This window comes from Gobio gobio, assembly GCF_949357685.1.
Source record: "Gobio gobio genome assembly, chromosome: 14".
Taxonomy (NCBI): Eukaryota; Metazoa; Chordata; class Actinopteri; order Cypriniformes; family Gobionidae; genus Gobio; species Gobio gobio.
In genome coordinates, this window is record NC_137107.1 from 37,255,223 (window position 1) to 37,276,105 (window position 20,883).

Here is a 20,883-nt window from a genome sequence, read left to right on the forward strand (position 1 = left end):
ACAGTGCATCATGAGTAAGGGGGAGGGGCTTCAGCTGGTGAAACTTTGGAGTGGGAGGAGTTTGAGTCTTCTGGCTTCACTGCTGGGCGTGTTTCCTTTAGTATATGCGTGTATGTGTGTATGAGGGATATATTTTGTATATATCAGACATCAGAGTGAATTTGAAGTGATTCTCTCTTTTAGACTGGATTACAGACGAAAGTGAAAGAGGACACTCTTGGTTTTGTTACAGATGGTACGTACCAACAGCTCTTGCATTTCTGTTTGTGGTTTCCTGCCAGTGTATCTGCATATAGCTGAAGACTGTGCCAACTGCACTGCAGTTTTTGGAAACTATTACCATCCTTTTGGCACGAAAATGACTGTGCTTGTTTCATTGTTGTCTGATAGATTCACTATATATCTGAACAGACTTTATCCAAACTAAAAGGAAATGGTATAAAAAGCTGGTTTGGTTATTAAGTTGGTTACTCTGGTTTTGCTTACTGCATTGGTTTACAGTTTAGAAGGTTTTAAGTTTGTGATAAGCAATCAGAATGACAGCTGTCTGTCACTGTGCTCACATTTCTGAGATGTTTATGACATCAGTATGTCATTTTCATATTTTGTAACCTTCCATTTTGACATGCGCTCATGGCAAGAGGTAATATTTAATGTCTGGAAGCATAGCTGGATAATTATTTCATTTCATAATCGGCTAGGCCTACAACAAGTGTGCTACACCCTGTATGATTGGTTACAGATTCTACTTGAAGGTGACAGCATAGACTTTCTAAGTTTACTCTGGTTAGGGTTGCCAGGTATTTGCAACAAAAGTAGTTCAATGGCCAGTCAAAAGTAGGCCAAAAATAGTCAAATGCATTTTCTCCATCGGACGGCTGAATTCTCCATTGAATTTGGACAATGGGGAGTGTTTTGAGGGTGTTACAGTGCCAAAATCATACGTACAGGTGTGGAAATCAACCTGCAGTAAAAATCTAACCCGGGGCAACAGCAATTTGGTGCTTTGGTGTGTTTGGAAAATATGTATGCTTACTTTTAAGCAGTCAAATGTGCCGATGCTGGAAACTTTAAATGTCTTAAAATATGAATCTATGGCCACAGGCTCACAAGAACACATCTACGTCATCTACAAAACCGGTTAAACAAACCATTTGCATTGATTTTTATCCTCGGTTTTGCTATAGTCATGAATACCTATAGCCTATACCTTGCTGCTGGCCATTTATTACATACTTGACAGCTTGCAAGTAGCAACTTGAAGACATTTTCCAAATCCAGGACGTTACCTCAATGTTATGGCATTTCTAATATAAAAGCTAACATTTCAGTCATTAGCAGTCACAAGTCTTGCATAATTCACCGTATTTGCATAAATCACTTCTTTAGTCCCAGAATTGACTGCAGTCACTTTACTAGTTAGTCTTGAAATACAATCTGCCCTGTGTCATGCTAATCTGTGCACTACTGAACCTCTCATTATTATTATACCAGTAAAACCTGCCCATTCTTAAATATCAATGCTAACATCATATCGTCATTATTGCTCTGTTGTCATAATATAGTTCTGTTGTCGTCATAGCAGTTGATTACCTAATAGCAGTCATTTTGACTGAGAAACATAGCAAATATGTCATACAATGGGATTAACTTTCTGAAACCACAGAGGGTTTATGACTGTACTATTGTGGTTTTATGGGTGGAGAGACATGCATTAAGTCATACGTTTTGTTAAAGGAAAAGACCGCAGGGCTCGACATTAATGCTTGTCCGGGACAAGTGGATTTTCTGAAGGGGCAAGTGAAAGAGAATTTTACTTGCCCGAATGGACATGTAGCCTGATAAAACGTCAATAACAAAAAATAACTAGTCACCAAAATGCAAGAATGATTCTGCATTAATTTAGTTTAAGTTGCGATCGATGGTGGATAATAATATATAATATATTATGAACTGGTAACAAGGTTTTGTTCTATTTCAGCAGCGAAAATAGTTCCACACAAAGATCACAGCAGAACCATAACGCATCTCAAAGCGACAGTGTGTGTTACTGCATGATTCAGCGGTTTGAATGAATCGGTTGAATCAAAGATTCAATGACCTATTCATAAACGACTGCCTCATATTTGAATGAATCAGCCGTTTCAACGAATCGACTCAATGACTCAATCATTAAGACGGTCACCTGTTGCCACCTACTGGCAGTTTAATTTCATGTTTAAACAGAATATAAATGTTTTATTTGTATATTCAAAATTTTTTTAAAACAATCTCATAACATTATTTAATGCAGTTGTAATTCTTCAGTGTCAGTTATTTAATTTGATTGGTAACAGCCCTATAGTGTCTTATTCTAATTTAATTTATTGATCAAATGTAACAATATAAAATGAAAGTTGAAGCATAGCCTATGTTTTATAAGATTAGGGAAAGGTATTATGAAAGGTAAAAACCTTTATGAAAGGTAAAAATATCACAAATATGCAGATTTAAATATGTCAAAGCTGATTGAACACTGGTGAGAATATTGCTTCAGAATAAATTATATATTACAACACAAAAACAGCTTTTTTTTTTTACTCTGACAAGTGAATGACAGATTTTCTTGTGCGAAGGACAAGCACATGAACAGGCTTAATGCCGAGCCCTGAAGACTAGTGCAGTTGAGGGAGTTTGTGCTATTGTGATGTAAGAATCAATGCTAATGTAGCTTACTTATATTTACAAATCCTCAAATTGCTATGCTCAATGGGTGTGTCTACAGATTCAACGTGCGACTCCACCAAATATGCTTCTTCAATAGGATTGCATTAGAAGAGGGCAGTGGCTCGGAGGCTAAAACAGGTTTGAGAGGACCTGCGTGGTTTGTACCTAACCCATGTTGCTTTCTTTGCGACATTCGCTAACGCCTGCTAACAATCTGTGGTTTCTGGGAGGAGTTGTCAGACTTGGATTGTGCTGCAAAGACATAGTTGTGTGAAAGTTAGATTGTCCATCAGGAATTTTGACCATCATGATATTGAGATGACAATGTGATCATTTGAACGGACTGAACGGACAGTCATGTGTGCTATTTTTGGGGTGTTGTCACTGTCTGTCAATGACAATTTGAATCATGGCATTTAGAAGACCAAAGGATTTTGCATCGCTGACTCTGTCGCTATCATCTGTTGTGGTTATATTGATGAGATCTGTGTAATGTTCTGTTTTTAAATGCAGTGAGTCAGCATCGAATTTATTTTGGGCCTTCCGCACACACACACAGTATCCTTTTAAATGGTACCTTCTCTGTGTTTACCCATGTTTACCCATAATGCTTTGTGTTTTTTTATTGCTGAACATGCATAGTGTTTACCTGACCAAAAGACATGTATCTAGGTGGTTTCTTGCACGCAACATTTAGATCTACACCCATGCTCATTCATAACTATACTCGCACTAGTTCTCTTATGGGTTTCCACCTTTTTTTTTCTTTTGTATTGTTGTTGAATGGGTTGGGTTATTATTAGGTTATCAGCCAAGTATTTTTTTTACTTCTTTAAAACATGACCATATATATATATATATATATATACTTGGCAAAATAACCAAGTAGACGTACTGACCCGGAAAAGCTTAGGCCGAAAAGGAAGTAAAAACGGCATGCTTTGGATGTACACTGTAAAAAATTATATGACTAATAAGTTATAACAACATATATATGTTTACATTACTTTAACTAATCAAAATAAGTTGAGAAATGTTTAACTTTTTTTGTAAGTTATACAAGATTCAATTCGTATTTTTTATAAGTCAGTTTAATGTTATTTAAGTTGAAATTACTTAAATAGCCAAGTTGATTGTACTTAATTTAAGGCAGTATTTTTATTTTACTGTCCAGATGAAATGATAATACAAACTTCTGCTAAGCGCATCATTAAAGGTCAGCAAAACAATGGGTTGAGCCTTCATCCCCCATTGCGCCATTGAAAAGAGTCATGTGATTATGGTTGGTGGTATTCACCTGAGTTGATGTCATCTGCCACCGTCACTTTTTTTGACAGGGGAATATACGATCTGTTCGCTTACATGCACATATCCGATTCATATCAGATTCATATCGACTCATATGAATGAGGCCTGAAACCGATCTGAGAATATCAGAATCCATGTGCTTTTTTCCTGCTTACACATTCATGGGTCATATCTGATCTGTGCCACATGGACAATCAGAATTGGGTCTCTCACTTGAACCATGTAATGTAATTGCGGCCTGAGTGTTGATGTACACTAAAGGCTGTCTGGCATATCTTATTTGAGAGCAAATTTTTGCACCGCACAATGGCTCTAATTTTAGCTTCAAAACACCCTTACAATCCTGTGAGCCCTTTTTTCTTTTAAGATGTGGTAGATATAATGGCCTAGTGGTTAGCACATATGCTCTAATATGTTGAACTGTGGTGCTTTTCTGGTTGAGAGTTTGTGTCCGGCTTGTTTCATTCTCCCATTTCTCCTCTTTTCGCATCATTTTCTGTCCTTCTCGGCTATCAGTGTCCAATAAAAAATATTAACAACAACATCAATTAGTATAATAATTATGAAAATAATATTATTTTAATTATATAATAATAATAATAATTTTGCATTGTAATTATATATTTGTATTTATTGTTTAATTATCACATCCAATAAATTTAACTAACTAAACTAACTAAAGACTGTATATTAATGATTGGATCTATCTTATCTATTTATCTTTATCTGTCTATCTAATCTTTCTAATTTCAAGAAAGAAGAAGTGATATTTTAAATTATTTTAAAAAAAAGTTCCTCTGACCTGCCATGACAACCATGGAGCATGTTTTCAGTGAGTCAAGTGGGTCATGTAGGACAATGTGACACAATCATAAGATATCTGATGTTTAATGTAGAGTGAGGAATGTTTGAAACAATGAGATGTCACAGTGGGTTGGGCTTTTTTGTGCAACATTCTATTTAAAAAAAATTAAGTGATAGTTATTGTCCTGTCTAATCACTTGCCAAGGTCAAAGGACAAAAACCTCAGATTTACACACAGTATAATAACTTTTATCATATCAATCACAAGCTGATGTTTGACTGTATCCTCATCTCTGGTTCTTTGTATTTCATCATCAATAATCCACCCTCTTTCAGTACATAACCTAAAACCTGCTGAGCTTGTTAAGGAACATCGAAGCAATAAATCTACATGCTCGGTGCTCCTTTCATTTCTCTTCCACCCAGAAGGTTTGTGAACAGAGAAAATGTAAAGGCCAAAAGAAAAGCAAGCCATGAGCTGTCAAATTTTACCCGTTAGCAACTGTCACTGTAATAAATAAATGGCACATCTGTGTTTAAAAAGGTTTTTTAAAGGTTTAGAGGACCACATACAATGAATGGCTAGAAGTGGTTGCTGTGGTGCTGGTTTTTGTGGTTAATAGTCTTTTCTGGTATAAAAAGCCCTTGTTCAAGATGCAATCTGTGAACCGGTAGAGTTACTGAACTACTTAGTCCTTACATTGAAGCAATACAAATTCTAACTGATCTTTAGATTTAATGATTTCTCTAATAATGCTATATCTGATAGAAATACACCCTGCACTTTGGATTTGGTACATTTTTGCTTTCATTTGAAATAATGCACGTGTTTGATAATGTGTTCACTGGGTTTCTTTTCTCTCTGATTCTGCATGACCTAATGTTTCGCACTAAACTCATGATTTGCATGTGATTCTGGCTGTTTTTAATGTAGCGAGGTCAGAGCAAGTACTGAGATCGATAGTGCATTTATATCTATTAAAAGCAGCAATAATGTTTTTCATAATAATGTAAATGCATTTCCTTAACCGTTTTCTTTCTGTCTCTCTTCTCGTTGCAGTCTCAGCAGGTCACATCCACCCCAACATCTCAGGTCTCCACAGCGAAACCTGCACAATATGAGGTAAAAACCTTCATCTTTTTCAGCAATTTACTCCATTTATTCACATTATCTCATTCATTTGTCTGATGGAAAAACTACACTCCACTCTACAACTTTATTGACCCATGGCATCTACACCGGAAGTTGGTAGTCATCTGCTTTTTCCTCATTTGAAGTATGCAGGTGTCTGTACTGTTCTGTGAGGGGTGGAGTCGTTGCTGAATAGAGAGCTGGGAAAAGTCTTCCACCTATTCAGATAAAGCGTTTAATGCTGTTCCCTTCAGTAGAAATGTAGACACTATGGGCCCTATCATACACCCGGCGCAATGCGGCAAAGTGTTTTTGGCTAGTTTCAGCCCGACGCAGTTATCATTTTCACGTCCAGCGCCACGTTGTTTAAATAACAAATGCGCTCGCATCCATCTGTTCGCCCATGGCCGTGCTGGTCTGAAAACAAGGTGTGTTCAGGCGCATTGTTGGTGCATTGCTATTTTGAGGCAACTGAAATCGACTGCGCCATTGACCAACAAAAACCTGGTCTAAAGTCAATATTTTTTATGTTATTTAAAGAACATATTAGTAATATGTGCCTATAGGCAGGTCCAAAACGCGCATTCACTTTGCTTATTACACACACAGGGACGCGCAGCAGCACACAAACATTTTGAAATATTAAAAATAAAAGGATTCCTCTCTGAAGAAGTGTTCAGTCTTTCCACTCGCAAATTCCGCCATGTAAATAGCGAATCCGGCATGGTGCAAGCGAAACTGGATTTTAAAGGGAATGGGAGATGAGACTCTGATTGGTTTATTGCACATTACGCCCAAAACACACCCATGACTCAATAAGAGACTAGGGACAACCCTTTTAGACCATTTGCCGGGCGCACCGACCATTTTTCCCGTCGTTAAACTAGCAAAAGTGGATTCAGACACGCCCTAAGTGCACTTTTTTAGACCATGCGGTTCGATTGTTAAAATAGGGCCCTTAGTGTAACAAGCTTATTCTGAAAAACAACTGAAGGTCACTTGCCAGTGCAAAAGTCGCCGCCACAATACTAGGGTGTTGTGGGTGGCTGTTGCAAGGTTGCTATGTGCTTGATTTAACAAGCACCATCATTAAAAGGGGTCATGAACTGAGAAATCAAATGAGCTTTTGACATATTAGAGGTCATCATATTCATATTATAAGAATATCCTGTACGTTTCAGAACTGAAAACTTCTTTGTTAGTCCAAAAACAGCTTTTATTGTAACCAAGCCCAGAGAACGACTCTTTGTGGTTGTGGAATGTGCATATGAAAGACTGCTTTTAAATATAATGCTATGGTAAACACTTTTCACGATTAGTTAACCTTGAGAGCTGTAATAATAAAAAAACGTGCTGAAAAAAATGTAATACTTTTTCATATGCAAAGATGTTAGCCAATCACAGCAGTGGGCGTTTACACTGAAGACTCACAGCAGACACGCCTTAAAACAGAGCGTTCAAGGCTAAAATCAGGGTAGGAAAAAATGTGTTTTATTTCTAAATTATGAACATTTTTTATGTAAAAATCTTATAACATTATAAAACAATGCAGTTCATGACCCCTTTAAAAGCTACAAGAATATAATCACTGCATAAAGATAAAAATACAAAGAAGTCTTTATACATTCCAATGTTTGTATGGACTCTTCGAGAACTTTGTTGGTTGCCTTTTGAGACTTTTTGGTTGCTAAACAGAAATGTTTAGATTTTCTATTGTGGTTATTTATTCGGACAGAGAGCATGTTTCTGCTTGGGATATTTGGTTGTGGCGGGACATGGTGTCTCCCATGAGAGGCGTCTGCCCTATGACTCACTTTCCCAGTGATCTAGTTACAGCTGGAGATTGCTTTTGATTTGCTTGTAACTGCTGTTTAGTTATCACTCATTCACAAATCGCCTGGTTAACAAGTAACTCCTTAGACTGAAAACAAAGACTTGGTAACCTAGTGCACGCCATCCTGGCATAATTGAAGTGTGGTGCTAATGCAGGATCCAAATCCAAATCTGTCCTTATCACATTGCCTCTCTCCCAAATAGTTTACATCAATAAAATGTGGAATAAGGCCAATAAGTAATGTGTGTGACGCCCTGAGCGTGATATATGATTGACATTCTCACATCTGCATTATAGAAAGGACCTAAGCAATCGTCTACTGCAGCTGCAGCTGTTAAACCCGGCACCAGCCCTGCAACCCCAGCAGCTCCTTCAGTAGTTACTGTGGGAGCTGCAGGCGGTGGAGGCTTTACCACCACTCAGAAAGGACCTTCTCAAGTCACGCCACAGGTAGACACCATCCGTCTACTGGATTTATCGGACTTTGGGCTTGTTCACACCTTCCTCACGCTGGTTTTCATCAGGGCCGTTCTGCACTTTTTCTTAAACACCTTTTTCTTTTCTATCCTAATCAATCTGGCTTTCATTCATGGTTAACATTTTTGGTGAATACTAACACAACACTTTTGGGCTGTTTTTGCTTCCATAACATCTGGAAAAACATCTGTAGGGCCGTTTGTTGCACAAACATCTGTCTAATGGAGATGGTGCTTTTTTGTTTGTTCTTTGGGTCTCAACGCTGACCACATTCATGACTTTCTGGGTGCCGCCTCAAGAAACATCAAGTTTAAACTTTCTTCTCTGCCATTTCGAAACTAAACCCCTCCTTCATTTGGTTTTGTCCATCTCATCTTCATACGTAAAAGTGCATAATGAGTATCTCACTCCTGCATGCTGATTGCAGGCCGCAGTCTCTAAACCCACACCGGCGTCTTCTGCTAAAGTCCCAACTGTGAGCTCCGCTACTGGACCTGCTGGAACGACAGTGAAGCCCACAGACCCTGTGAAAGACAAGGCCCAGGTACACCAATGCACATCATTCATTGGCATCTCCTTATTCTTCTGCAAACAAGACTTCATCAACATGCCGCTTTTATGATATCCTCTTCTGCGCACCATTTATTGTTGCCTTTACTTCAAGAATTCTCTTTGGATTGACAGTCCCACCTTAGGAATGTCTTATTCTCCAATCACCACCCTCCACGTCTCATGGTGGTCATCTTTCACACAAGTGTATAATGAGACAAGAGGTCTTCTCTTTCTGTTGTTTCCTTCTCTGGTTTTGCTTTGGCTGCACAATTGCTTTCATTTGTAATCATCATGTGGAAAGTTGGTATTGATACTCAAATATGTGGCGCGTATGCTTCTGATAGAGTACAACCGTTCCTTCATCCAAACCGGGACCTGTTAAAGTGGATCCGGCTGTTGGGAAGCCCTCAGTCACGGCTGGTGCCCAAAAGCAAACAAGTGCTCAAAAGGTACTTATGGAATGACAGAGAATCATCGGGAGTGCATCAAAATGACGTCAACATTCTTATTTTAACCTCACGTTCTCATGCTAAAAGTGCAAAGAGATTTGTGCTTGAAAAGAAGCAACCAGCATATCTTAATGGATTTTAAAAGGGCTTTTAGGGGAATCATTTCTTTAACGACTACCACCAAAGTTCGGCCCTATGCGATAAGTTGTGTTAATGCATTTCAGAGCATTACAGAACTCGAATGCAGGATGTAAAGCCACTCATGCTGGTCCAGATAGCACATGTACACTAGCATTTTAAAAGTTTGAGGTCAGCAGGATTTTTTTATGTTTTTGAAAGAAGTCTCTTAAGCTCACAGAGGCTGTGTTTATTTGATCAAAAATACAGTGAAATCAGTAATATTGTGAAATATTATTCAAATGAAAAATGACTCCAGTAAGAGAAATTAAAGTCATATTAGAAATAGTGCTGTCAAATCGATTAATCGCGATTAATCGCATCCAAAATTAAAGTTTGTGTTTACATAATATGTGTGTGTGCTGTGTATAATTATTATGTGTATATAAATACACACTCATTCATGTATTTAAGATAATTTTTTTGTATTTATATATACAATATATATATATATATATATATATATATATATATATATATATATATATATATATATATATATATATATATATATATACACAGGCAAATATTTCTTAAATATGAATGAATGAGTGTGTATTTATATATACTACATAATAATTATACACAGCACACACACATATATTATGTAAACACAAACTTTTATTTTTGGATGTGATTAATCGATTTGACAGCACTAATTAGATATCCTTCTAATATGCTGATTTGCTGCTCGAGACATTTCTTATTATTATCAATGCTGACAGTTGTGCTGCTTAATATTTTTGTGAAAATAGAATGTTTATTTAATCTGTCTTTACTTTTAGTTTTATCAATTTAATGTGTTGTTGCTGAAAAAAATTTTTTTGCCGACCTCAAACCTTTTAACAGTGCTGTAGAATCGCAAGACATCTATGAAAATTTTTTCTAGATGATTCAGTGTTTCTATTTTAAGCATCTTTTTTCAAGATTATAGGTTACAATTGGTGTGAATAGAGAAAGTGTATATTCTAGCTTCTATGTCTGACCACCATTTCTTTTACTGGTTTTCTTAAAACCTCATATTATTAAATATGTAGCAAAAGGCTGTTCAAATAAATAATTTAAATATAAGATAGAATATAGCATATCATTCCACAGCATGTCAACTTTTTCTAAGTAGTTCAAGTCAACTATACACAAACATCCAAAAAACATTGTAAAACATCCTATAATAGCAGATTTAATACAAAAGTTTGGAGAGCGACATTCAGTCATCTTACATGGACGTCTTGCCAATTTATTGAAAAATACCTTGGAAGGAGAAATGTGTGCTATCTGGGAATGTTTCAGAAGTATAGCCAGCCCAGTTATGTCAATATGGAGAGAATAATAAAGTATTTTGCTTTGGGCTGCAGGTGCAAGTGGAAGTGGGTCCTCCCGGAGCTAAAGTCAGTACAGAGGTTAGTATACATGCTGAGTTTATCTTTGTGGCTTTTTGTTGTGTGGACTCATTCCAAAGTTTTTTATGCATGTGTAGGATGTAGATCCGTTTGATGCCCTGTCTGGCACTTTACCGTCATCACAACCTCTGGCTCCCAAAGTCCCAAAATATACTGGACCAGAGGTCAAAGAGGTATGCATGGGTGTAGATATTTGACTGATGTCTATTTAAACTTTGATATAGTTCACCCAAAAATGAAAATTCTGTCATCAGTTACTCACTCTCATATCGCTCCAAACCCATAAGACTTCCGTTTATCTTCAAAACACAAATTAAGCTACTTTTAATGAAATCTGAGAGATTTCTGTTCCTCCATTTGAAAGTCTATTCACCTAAAACTCACTTCAAGACATTCATAAAGAGAACGTTGAAGAAATCCATTTGAATCATGTTATTAAATCCAAGTCTTCCGAAGAGACTCGATCACTTTATATGATGAACAGATTTATTTTAGGCTTTTATTCACATATAAACATTGATCAGTAAACATAAACTGAAGCTCTACCGAATATGCTTGACGTGCAAACAAACCTCATTGGTTCTTGAGGAAGCTCAAACATGTTGTGTAACGCGAGGATGGACCTCATTGGCAAGCATGTTCAAGCAAGAGCTTCTGTTTACCAAATTTGAATGCTATATGTACATTCGCTGATCAATGTTTATATTTGAATATAAGCCTACATTAAATCTTTATATATAAAGCTATCATATCTCTTCAGGAGATTAAACCGCTTGATTCATATGGATTTCTTTTACGATCTCTTTATGAACGTTTTCAAGCTTCAGAGTTTTGGGTGAATAGACTTTCATTGGAGGGCCAGAAATCTCATTTAAAATATTTTCATGTGTTCTGAAGATTAACGAAAGTCTTATGGGTTTAAAACGACATTAGGATGAGTAAATAATGACAGAATTTTCATTTTGGGGGGAATGAACCCTTTAAGCAATTATCTTAGCATGTGTTTGTGAAATGTTGATTGTTTAACAACCTGTATTTTGCTATATGTGTGTTTTCTAACGGAGTGTGTTGCATGTCTCAGCCGAGTGTAAAACCAGAGAAGGGTGTTTTATGTGGTGAGAGAGATGACACACTGCCGCCCGGATACAGAAAGGAAGACCTGGTCAGTTGGTGATCATACATATTCCTAACCTCTTTCTTTTTCTATTCCTTTCAGCTTTTTCGTAGTCAACCAAAAGTGAAATGTTATTTCAAACCTGGATGATTTTCTTTCTTCCATTGAACACAAAATGAGGACTTTGAAAAACATGCTGGTCATTCTTTTTCATACAATTACAATTAATGGGGACTGAGGCTTTCAAGCTTCAAAATGGACAGAAAGGCACCAAAAAGCATGATAAAAGTAGCTCAAAAAAGGACTTGTCTGCTATATTCCAAGTCTTCTTAAGGGATAGTTCGCCCAAAAATTGACATATAACATATAAATATTGATGAACAAACATAAACAGAAGCTCAACCGCACGTGCTTGACAGGCAAGAACTAATCTCATTGGTTCTCGCGGAAGCTCAATTGTTTATCACAAATATCTTAATTTGTGTTCTGAAGATGAACGAAAGCATGGACGTCGGAACCATTGTATGTGGTAATTGGAACAAGACCCACCCACTTTTTACGACCAATGATATTGGACCCACTCACTTTTATCATCTTTAATTCAGCACATGTCTGTTTACCTACCCCTAACCGTTAAACACTTATTATTAAACACACGTTAGACGCTTTATTTCCACTTTTCTAATATTTTCTTCATTTTTATTGAAAATAAATGCCTTTCCGATCTGATATGTGATGGGAAAAGGGAGTAGAGAGAGTTCGGCAAAAGACGGATTCGAACCTCGGGTCGATTTGCGTCAAAATGTACTGTCATGCATCTTGCCCCTAGACTATCGCCACGCTAAATGATGCATTGATTTCCGTAATTTTGTCTGGCCCAACCAGACGTTTAGTAATCAAGGCGGTAAATTTGTACTTAATGTATATGGCATCTACTCCAGTAATTTTTTTCTGAGAGAGGACCCACCCACATTTTTTTTGCTTCCGACACCCATGAACGAAAGTCTTATGGGTTTGGAAAATTGGGTGAGTGAATGATGACACCATTTTCATTTTTGGTGAACTATCCCTTTAAGACATTCAATAGCCTTTTTTGGGGGGGGGTGGACTGTTCCTTTAAACGTGAATTCCTTCTCTCTTCCCACATTCCTGTTTTGTTTCCCTCTCCATAATACCTCTATAAGTCTTGCCTTTTTATTATATCTCACCGATGTGCAGAGTATGTTTTTAGTATGTTTCTGACTGTCTAATCCAAAGCATTTGTTTTTAGAAGAGCATGTTTTTCAGTGGGCTTTGAAGACGTCTAACCAGTGTTCATTTATATATTCAGGAAAAGAAAAAACCTACTGGAGTTCCGGAGAAGCCTAAAGACGTTCCCAAGGTAGGAGAGTTGCGGAGGCCTTTAACTATCAGTGTTCAGTGAGCTGTTGTTTTCAGCCCTTTTCTAATCATGTGACTCCTATTCTTCTAGTTCACACACATTTGAAGTTTCCAGTGTTTATTTGCCTGCTTCCCAGCTCCACATTATTGCTATTGCCACCACACCGTTATTGTCCCATTCTTCCTGTCTTTGGGCCGAATGTACTAAACATTTTGCTTTTTGTTTTGAAAATTAGAGTAAACATATATGGTTTGTGTTTTTACCCTCAATATAATGCTGATTAATTTGAAAAATAAAAATTGACAGTAAGTAATTGCCCAACCCAAATAATACACACCCAACCCATGTCCATATAAGGGTATATACATGTTTATATGTACTGGGTACTACTTTTCAATAAAGTTATTTAAAATAAATTAATACTTTTATTCAGCAAGAATGCATTAAATCGATCAAAAGTGACAGTAAAAACATAACATTTTTTACAAAAACTTTCAATTCCAAATAAATGTTTACAAATATATTAATTTCAGATGTTTTTTTCTTCGCATTTTAAATCGTTTCAATTAATTTTATTGAACAAATGATTGAATAATCATGATTTCTCTGAAAACATTTGCACACAATATGCACGGTTAGGGAATGAGGCCCATAGTCTTACTGTTACACCCAGTCATTGTCTTTGACATGTCTCACTATTATTGTCCCCGTCTCACTGATATTCACCCATGTCTTACCATTATTGTTCTCATTGACAAACTCTCTGTGTCTCTTTCTCTATCTGTGTTTTAGTGCCAAATATTTAGCTTGATCTAAGGGTGTTGGCTAGCAAACAGAAGCAAACACAAATTCATCACTCAGTCACTTTCAGCACATTGTTGCCCAATCAGCACATACTGTATACACACACACGTAACCTGTGGCTGCATTTCACTTGTTATATGATACAAGTTTTTATGTAAACGTCTATCGCCCACCCTTCAGTTCTCAAAATATTATGATCGTCGTCTCACCATTTTGTACAGTTTTTCCGATTGCTTTTTTCTCTGATCTCAGATTATGATTATTCAGCTGTTTTGTTTAGTTTTTTTAAGTTACCGTGTGAACGCAGCGTGTTGTTAAAGTCGTTGTCGAGCTCCTGGTATGCAGAGGGTGTGTCTGTACTTTTCCTGCCACGACACATGCTGTTTGTTATTCCCCCGAAATAACAAAGCTTAGGGCTCCCTCTAATGGTCTTTTCTAGAATTAAATGATTATTTTTGACATTTTGTGCATAATTCTGTTTTGTGTTTTTCATTTACGTGTGTTTGTTTGATGTTTTCTGAAAGCCTATAAGCACAGACGATGCGCTGGAGTCCCTCTCAGCTGGGTTTGTGTCTTCAGCTCCACCTGCTCCTAAGAAGACAGATGTGGTGAGTAGCCTATCTTGACAACAGTTTGTTACCTGTTTGCTTAAAGGGTTAGTTCACCCAAAAAGGAAAATTCTGTCATCAATTACTTACCCTCATGTCGTTCGACACCCATAAGACCTCCGTTCATCTTGGTAACACAAATGAAGATATTTAAGTTGAAATCTGATGGCTCAGAAAGGCCTCCATTGGCACAATGCACTGTACAATCCATAAAAGGTACTAAAGACGTTGTTACAAAGTCCATCTCACTACAGTGGTTCTACAATAACTTTATGAAGCGCCAAGAATAGTTTTTGTGCGCAAAAAAACCCTAAATAACGACTTATATAGTGATGACGATTTCAAAACACTGCATCATGAAGCGTTATGAATAAGAGAGTCGAATCATGATTCGGATTGCGTGTCAAACCGCCAAACTGCTAAAAATTGCGTGACTTTGGCAATCCATTTCAAACCGCTGAATCGACTCACTGATTCATAACGCTTCGAAGCTTCATGATGCCATGTTTTGAAATTGGTCATCACTATATAAGTCGTTATTTAGGGTTTTTTTGCGCACACAAAAACTATTCTCGGCGCTTCATAAAGTTATTGTAGAACCACTGTAGTGAGATGGACTTAGTAACAACGTCTTTAGTACCTTTTATGGGTCTTGAGAGTGTAAAGTGCATTGTGCCAATGGAGGCCTTTCTGAGCCATCAGATTTCAACTAAAATATCTTTATTTGTGTTCCGAATATGAACGGAGGTCTTACGGGTGTCGAACAACATGAGGGTAAGTAATTAATGACAGAATTTTCATTTTTGGGTGAACTAACCCTTTAAGTCAGGGGTTTTCAAACTTTTTCCTACCATGCACAGATGCACCTCAGTTATGATAATCCCCTTTTGAGGGAATTTTATTTAAATTAAATTAAAATATAAAGCCAGCTTTATTTTGTATAGTCTTAAAAAAAAAATTTTTTTTATATTATATGGAAAATATTTGCTATTTTTTCATTTTTAACTTATTATTATTTGTAATTATTATTTTAATTGCTTAATAATAGTAATATTTTTAATTATTATGGTTGGTATTTAGTTATTATTCAAATTGAAAAATTTAAAATAAATAAAACATTTAAATTTCCACAATGATTATTTATTTGATAATTTTCTGTTTACCCTAGCACCATTTGCAAATACATAGAAAATATTTGCTATTTTTTAACAAAGTATTAATTTTATTCATTTTAATAACTAAATAAATATTATTATTATTATTATTTTCAATAATATTAGCCTATTATATTATTAAATTATTAAAACCCTGGCTTAAAGGGATATTTCACTCAAAAAATATCGCAAAAATATCATTATTAACTGACCACCAAGTTGTTCCAAACCTGTATAAATGTCTTTGATCTGCTGAACACAAAGGAAGATATTTGGAAGAATGTTCATTTGTTCCACTGACGACCATATTACTATTCTTTTCCTACCATGGTAGTCAATGGGGCCCGAGACAAACTTTCTTTCAAATATCTTCCCTTGTGTTCAGCAGATCAAATAAATATATACAGATTTGGAACAACTTGAGGTTAACAGAATTTTCATTTTTGGGTGAGCTATCCTTTAAGTCACATCAGATCATTCGGTTGTATATGCATAGTCTTGACTTCATGCAAATGTTTTATTTCTTTGTGTAATATTTATTTGCTGTTTTTCAGAAAACTGAAACGATAGGAGCAGTCGATGTTCGTTCTGCAGGCATCTCCAACTTTGCTCCCCCTCCACCCTATCAGGAGGTAACGGCATTTAAAACACGGCAACAATAACATCAGCATGTCTAAAAGCTAAGCACGTCTCTCTCTTCTTGAGCAGAAACAACACCCGGCGACGTCTCAACAGGTCAAATCACCTGCTCCCCCGGCTGACAAGAAAGCCAAAATGGATACACAACCCACTAAACCAAAGACAGATGAGGTAAAGTCAAGTTCAACCCAATACTTTAATGAAATAATATTCATTCAATATTTTAAGGATTCAATATTTCAGATCAGTCAACGTATTTATTATAAATCAATTGAAATTGTCCATTTTCTATTGTAGTCAAACAGCTCCATGTCGCTGGACGCTTTCAGCGCTTTGGGCGACACACTGGGCGCTCCAGAACCACCCAAAAAATTACCTGAACTCAAACCCGGGCAGATAGTTGATGTAACGGTTCTGTTTATTCTTTCATTTTTCTTATTAGATTATTTTATATTTTTATTCTTTTTATTAAATAATTAGTATATTTTATTTTATATTCATATTTTGTCATGCTTTTATTATATTATTAGTTTTAGTTTTAATCGTAATTTTAGGTAAATTTTTTTTTTTTTTTCATTTTATGTGCTTTTGTCCTTTTATTAGTATTTTTGTTTTATTTGAAAAAAAAAAATCTATAGTTTTAATTTATTTTTTATTAATTTCCAGTTAATAATTCTAGTGTTTCAACTTAAATTTATTTCAGTTTATTGCCAAGGCACCATTTCATTTAGTTTGTTTTTCAACTAATATTTATATATTTTTTTCAGCTTTATTTCAATTAACATAAATGTTTTTAATAGTTTGAGTTTTAGTTAATGATAGACATGACCCTGTATAGAAATACTAGTTTTCAATATATTTTTAATCATCTGCATGTTTTTGAGCAGGAGAAGAAACAGACATCTGAGAAGGCTGTTCGTGTCGGGGAGAGAGACGACACACTCCCACCAAATTACAGAGTCTCTGAGGAAGAGCTCAAGAAGTATCCCGCTCCTATTAAAGAGGTCAGACATTGAATACAATCGACAAAAGATTTCAAATTATTCATAATACTTTACATCATTGATCATGTTTACTTGTGTGAGGAGAAATTGGCTGCATTAATGGTGTGTTGTGATTGGCTGTTATCACTGGATGCTGTGCTCTGATTTGTGGATCTCTCTTTCAGCCCTCACTGAACACAGATGATGCACTGGACTTTCTTTCTGGAGGTTTTACGGCCCCCACAGTAGCACCTGTTGTTAATGCCTCTGTTCCTCCTCCACAGGTAACAATGTATAATCATTTTAATAAAAATTTGTAATTTAGTAATGCTTATAATGTACATTCGTGTAGTTAAATACTGTTCATTTGTTTAATCAGGAAAATAAGAAACCTGATGTGCTTCCTGAGAAGACTAAAGATGTTCCTAAGGTAGGAAAGCTGTTTCTGTGCTTGGTTGTTTTAAGCCATTTATAGTCAGATGCAGTGTTGTAACGCAAGTTACATAATCCGATTTCAATCAGTTTTCAAGTAACTAGTAAAGTAATGCATTACTTTTAAAATTACAACAATATATATATATATATATATATATATATATATATATATATATATATATTTTAAGTAACACAAGTTAATTTGCTTTCCAATGCATTGACTGATACCTCTCCTGTTCCAATGTTGAGAGAAGTGCAGAGGAGTGGTGTAAACATGCTGTTATTGTCTTAATGTGAGCTTGCATTTTCTCACCTCGCTCAAAAAAACAGATTCAGTATTCCTCAAAATGGATTAAAAAAATATATGTTAAATAACAGAAATATACTTAATGGATTTAATCTCACTTTATTAACTAATGTCTTTGCTCCTGACCTTTGATGATCCAGCTCAACCATACTAATAAGCAAAAATTACTTTAGATTAAACAAACATCACATTCGTGTTTCTTCTCCTGCGTCCAATTCTTCCAGAATGGCGTACACAGCTGAAAGGTTTGTTTGAGCTGCGCCCTCTACCATACAGGAGTGAATTTGCATTTCCTTCAGCCTGAGGCTTATTCAATTGACTTTTGGTGTGAAAGAGCCTTCACATATGCCTTTTTTGTTATTAAAAAACAAACAAGCAAACCCAGACCAGGTGAGATAAAGTAACATAAATTGATCCACTGGTCAGTCCAGTTGTCCAAGCACATCCTTTGTTGAGGCAAAGCCACGCAAGTCTTTTGTTGGGCATTGAGCGATTGATTCGGTAAATGTCTTTCCATCGTAGTTTATGCGCATGCCGTCTTATTGGATCAAATAAATTATACATTTTTAAGCACATTTTTAGAATTTATGCACATCCTGGCATTTCCATACAGTGTTTTTATGCGATTTCCCCAAATTTGCATACAAATAGGTGGATGGAAACATGCTCCATTCAAATCTCTACTATTATTGCACTCTGTCCAGTATTTCCTGTTCTTGTTTACACAAAAAAAATTATAAATATTGTTTTGTTCCCTATTCTATTCTATTTTATTCTGCTGTAGGTTTCTTCGGCTGCTCCTGTCCCTCCAGGCCCTCCACAAAGATCGGAGGTATTGCAAAACCTGGAATAAAAATAAAAAAGGATGTATTAACATAAGTTATATATTAAGTTATAAGTTATATATACATAAGAATATATTTGTTTTAATATTAGAACTGATGTTCAGCTTTCTGGACCCTATAGATATTAATGTGGCTCTCTCTATTTCTCTCCTGCTCTCTCATATGAGAGACGCTCTCAGCGCTCTGAGATAAAGAAAAGCAAAGTAACATATTGCAATTAGTTACTTTTTTAGGGATTAACGATGCAATATTATAACATATAACTAACTTTCCCCAACACCGCTCACATGACTCCTCAAAAAAAGCATATATTTTATAAAAACATAATATTGGTTAACATTCAAACAGTTGTTTTAACCACTGGTAATTTTTCGCATTAGGAAATGAAGCCTGTTAGGGTTCCAGAGAAGACCAAAGATGTTCCCAAGGTAGGCCGTTGACTGTCAGTATTTACTGGCGGACTACATTATACCACTTATTACACTGCTACTTGCCAAAGAAAATTGACATGAAATATTGATTTGCTTTATTATTGGATAAGGAAGTGACCGTGAAGTGAGATGACAGACATGAAACTAGCACATCTATATAAGAAATTGGCGAAATTGGTAAAATGGTCAATAGTACAGTGTACATGATAGAAATATATTTGACAACAGAACAGAAGGTTTCTATCCAAAGTTGTAAATTTAACTCATGTGCAAATTTGGAATATCGTATAAAACATTCACGAACAAAGCCGCGTTTCCATCCCATGTGTTCAAGAGTACAAAATTCCTGGGAAGTTGCCGCAAAATATCTGTAATAAAAATGGACTTTGCTGCAACTGGGGAAGCCACTGCGGCTCTTTTATCATAAATGACTTGTGTCTCAGAGCACGCAGATGAGCAGCCGAAGAAACCTACAGCAGAATAAAATCGAATAGAATAGGGAACAAAACAATATTTATCATTTAACATATTTATTTGGTAAATGTCTTTCCATCGTCGTTTATGCGCATGTCGTCTCACTGGATAAAATATATGATATAACATTTTTACAGCACAATTTTAGAATTTATGCACATCCTGGCGTTTCCATACAGTGTTTTTTATGCGACATCCCAAAATATGCATACAAAAAGGTGGATGGAAACATGCTCCATTCAAATCTCTACTATTATTGCACTCTGTCCAGTATTTCCTGTTCTTGGTTTCACTCAAAAGATGATAAATATTGTTTTGTTCCCTATTCTATTCTATTTTATTCTGCTGTAGGTTTCTTCGGCTGCTCCTGTCCCTCCAGGCCCTCCACAAAGATCGGAGGTATTGCAAAACCTGGAATAAAAATAAAAAAGGATGTATTAACATAAGCCATGGAAATGCATGAAATTGGTCATATCAGTAGAATATATTTGTTTTAATATTAGAACTGATGTTCAGCTTTCTGGACCCTATAGATATTAATGTGGCTCTCTCTATTTCTCTCCTGCTCTCTCATATGAGAGACGCTCTCAGCGCTCTGAGATAAAGAAAAGCAAAGTAACTTATTGCAATTAGTTACTTTTTTAGGGATTAACGATGCAATATTATAATATATAACTAACTTTCCCCAACACTGCTCACATGACTCCTCAAAAAAAGCATATATTTTATAAAAACATAATATTGGTTAACATTCAAACAGTTGTTTTAACCACTGGTAATTTTTCGCATTAGGAAATGAAGCCTGTTAGGGTTCCAGAGAAGACCAAAGATGTTCCCAAGGTAGGCCGTTTACTGTCAGTATTTACTGG

General features: G+C 35.9%; 1 protein-coding gene across 50 annotated transcripts in view; it reads left to right on the forward strand.

Moving 5' to 3' along the window:
* The window catches only part of cast (calpastatin), a 54,737-nt gene that overhangs the window by 24,041 nt on the left and 9,813 nt on the right, over window positions 1-20,883 (forward strand). For 8 of the 50 annotated variants that reach the window (XM_079834446.1, XM_079834491.1, XM_079834456.1 and 5 more), the window contains 19 exons: window positions 5,879-5,941; window positions 8,082-8,234; window positions 8,689-8,805; window positions 9,158-9,262; window positions 10,795-10,839; window positions 10,917-11,012; window positions 11,921-12,001; window positions 13,284-13,334; window positions 14,663-14,746; window positions 16,455-16,532; window positions 16,609-16,710; window positions 16,837-16,944; window positions 17,427-17,543; window positions 17,708-17,806; window positions 17,902-17,952; window positions 19,049-19,096; window positions 19,490-19,537; window positions 20,366-20,413; window positions 20,807-20,854. In XM_079834446.1, coding sequence (XP_079690572.1) covers window positions 5,879-5,941; window positions 8,082-8,234; window positions 8,689-8,805; window positions 9,158-9,262; window positions 10,795-10,839; window positions 10,917-11,012; window positions 11,921-12,001; window positions 13,284-13,334; window positions 14,663-14,746; window positions 16,455-16,532; window positions 16,609-16,710; window positions 16,837-16,944; window positions 17,427-17,543; window positions 17,708-17,806; window positions 17,902-17,952; window positions 19,049-19,096; window positions 19,490-19,537; window positions 20,366-20,413; window positions 20,807-20,854 — 1,542 coding nt within the window. Of the gene's footprint in view, window positions 1-56; window positions 236-5,878; window positions 5,942-8,081; window positions 8,235-8,688; window positions 8,806-9,157; window positions 9,263-10,794; window positions 10,840-10,916; window positions 11,013-11,920; window positions 12,002-13,283; window positions 13,335-14,662; window positions 14,747-16,454; window positions 16,533-16,608; window positions 16,711-16,836; window positions 16,945-17,426; window positions 17,544-17,707; window positions 17,807-17,901; window positions 17,953-19,048; window positions 19,097-19,489; window positions 19,538-20,365; window positions 20,414-20,806; window positions 20,855-20,883 lie in introns of those variants that run through there. The other 42 variants (XM_079834450.1, XM_079834453.1, XM_079834454.1 and 39 more) reach the window with 19 other exon arrangements.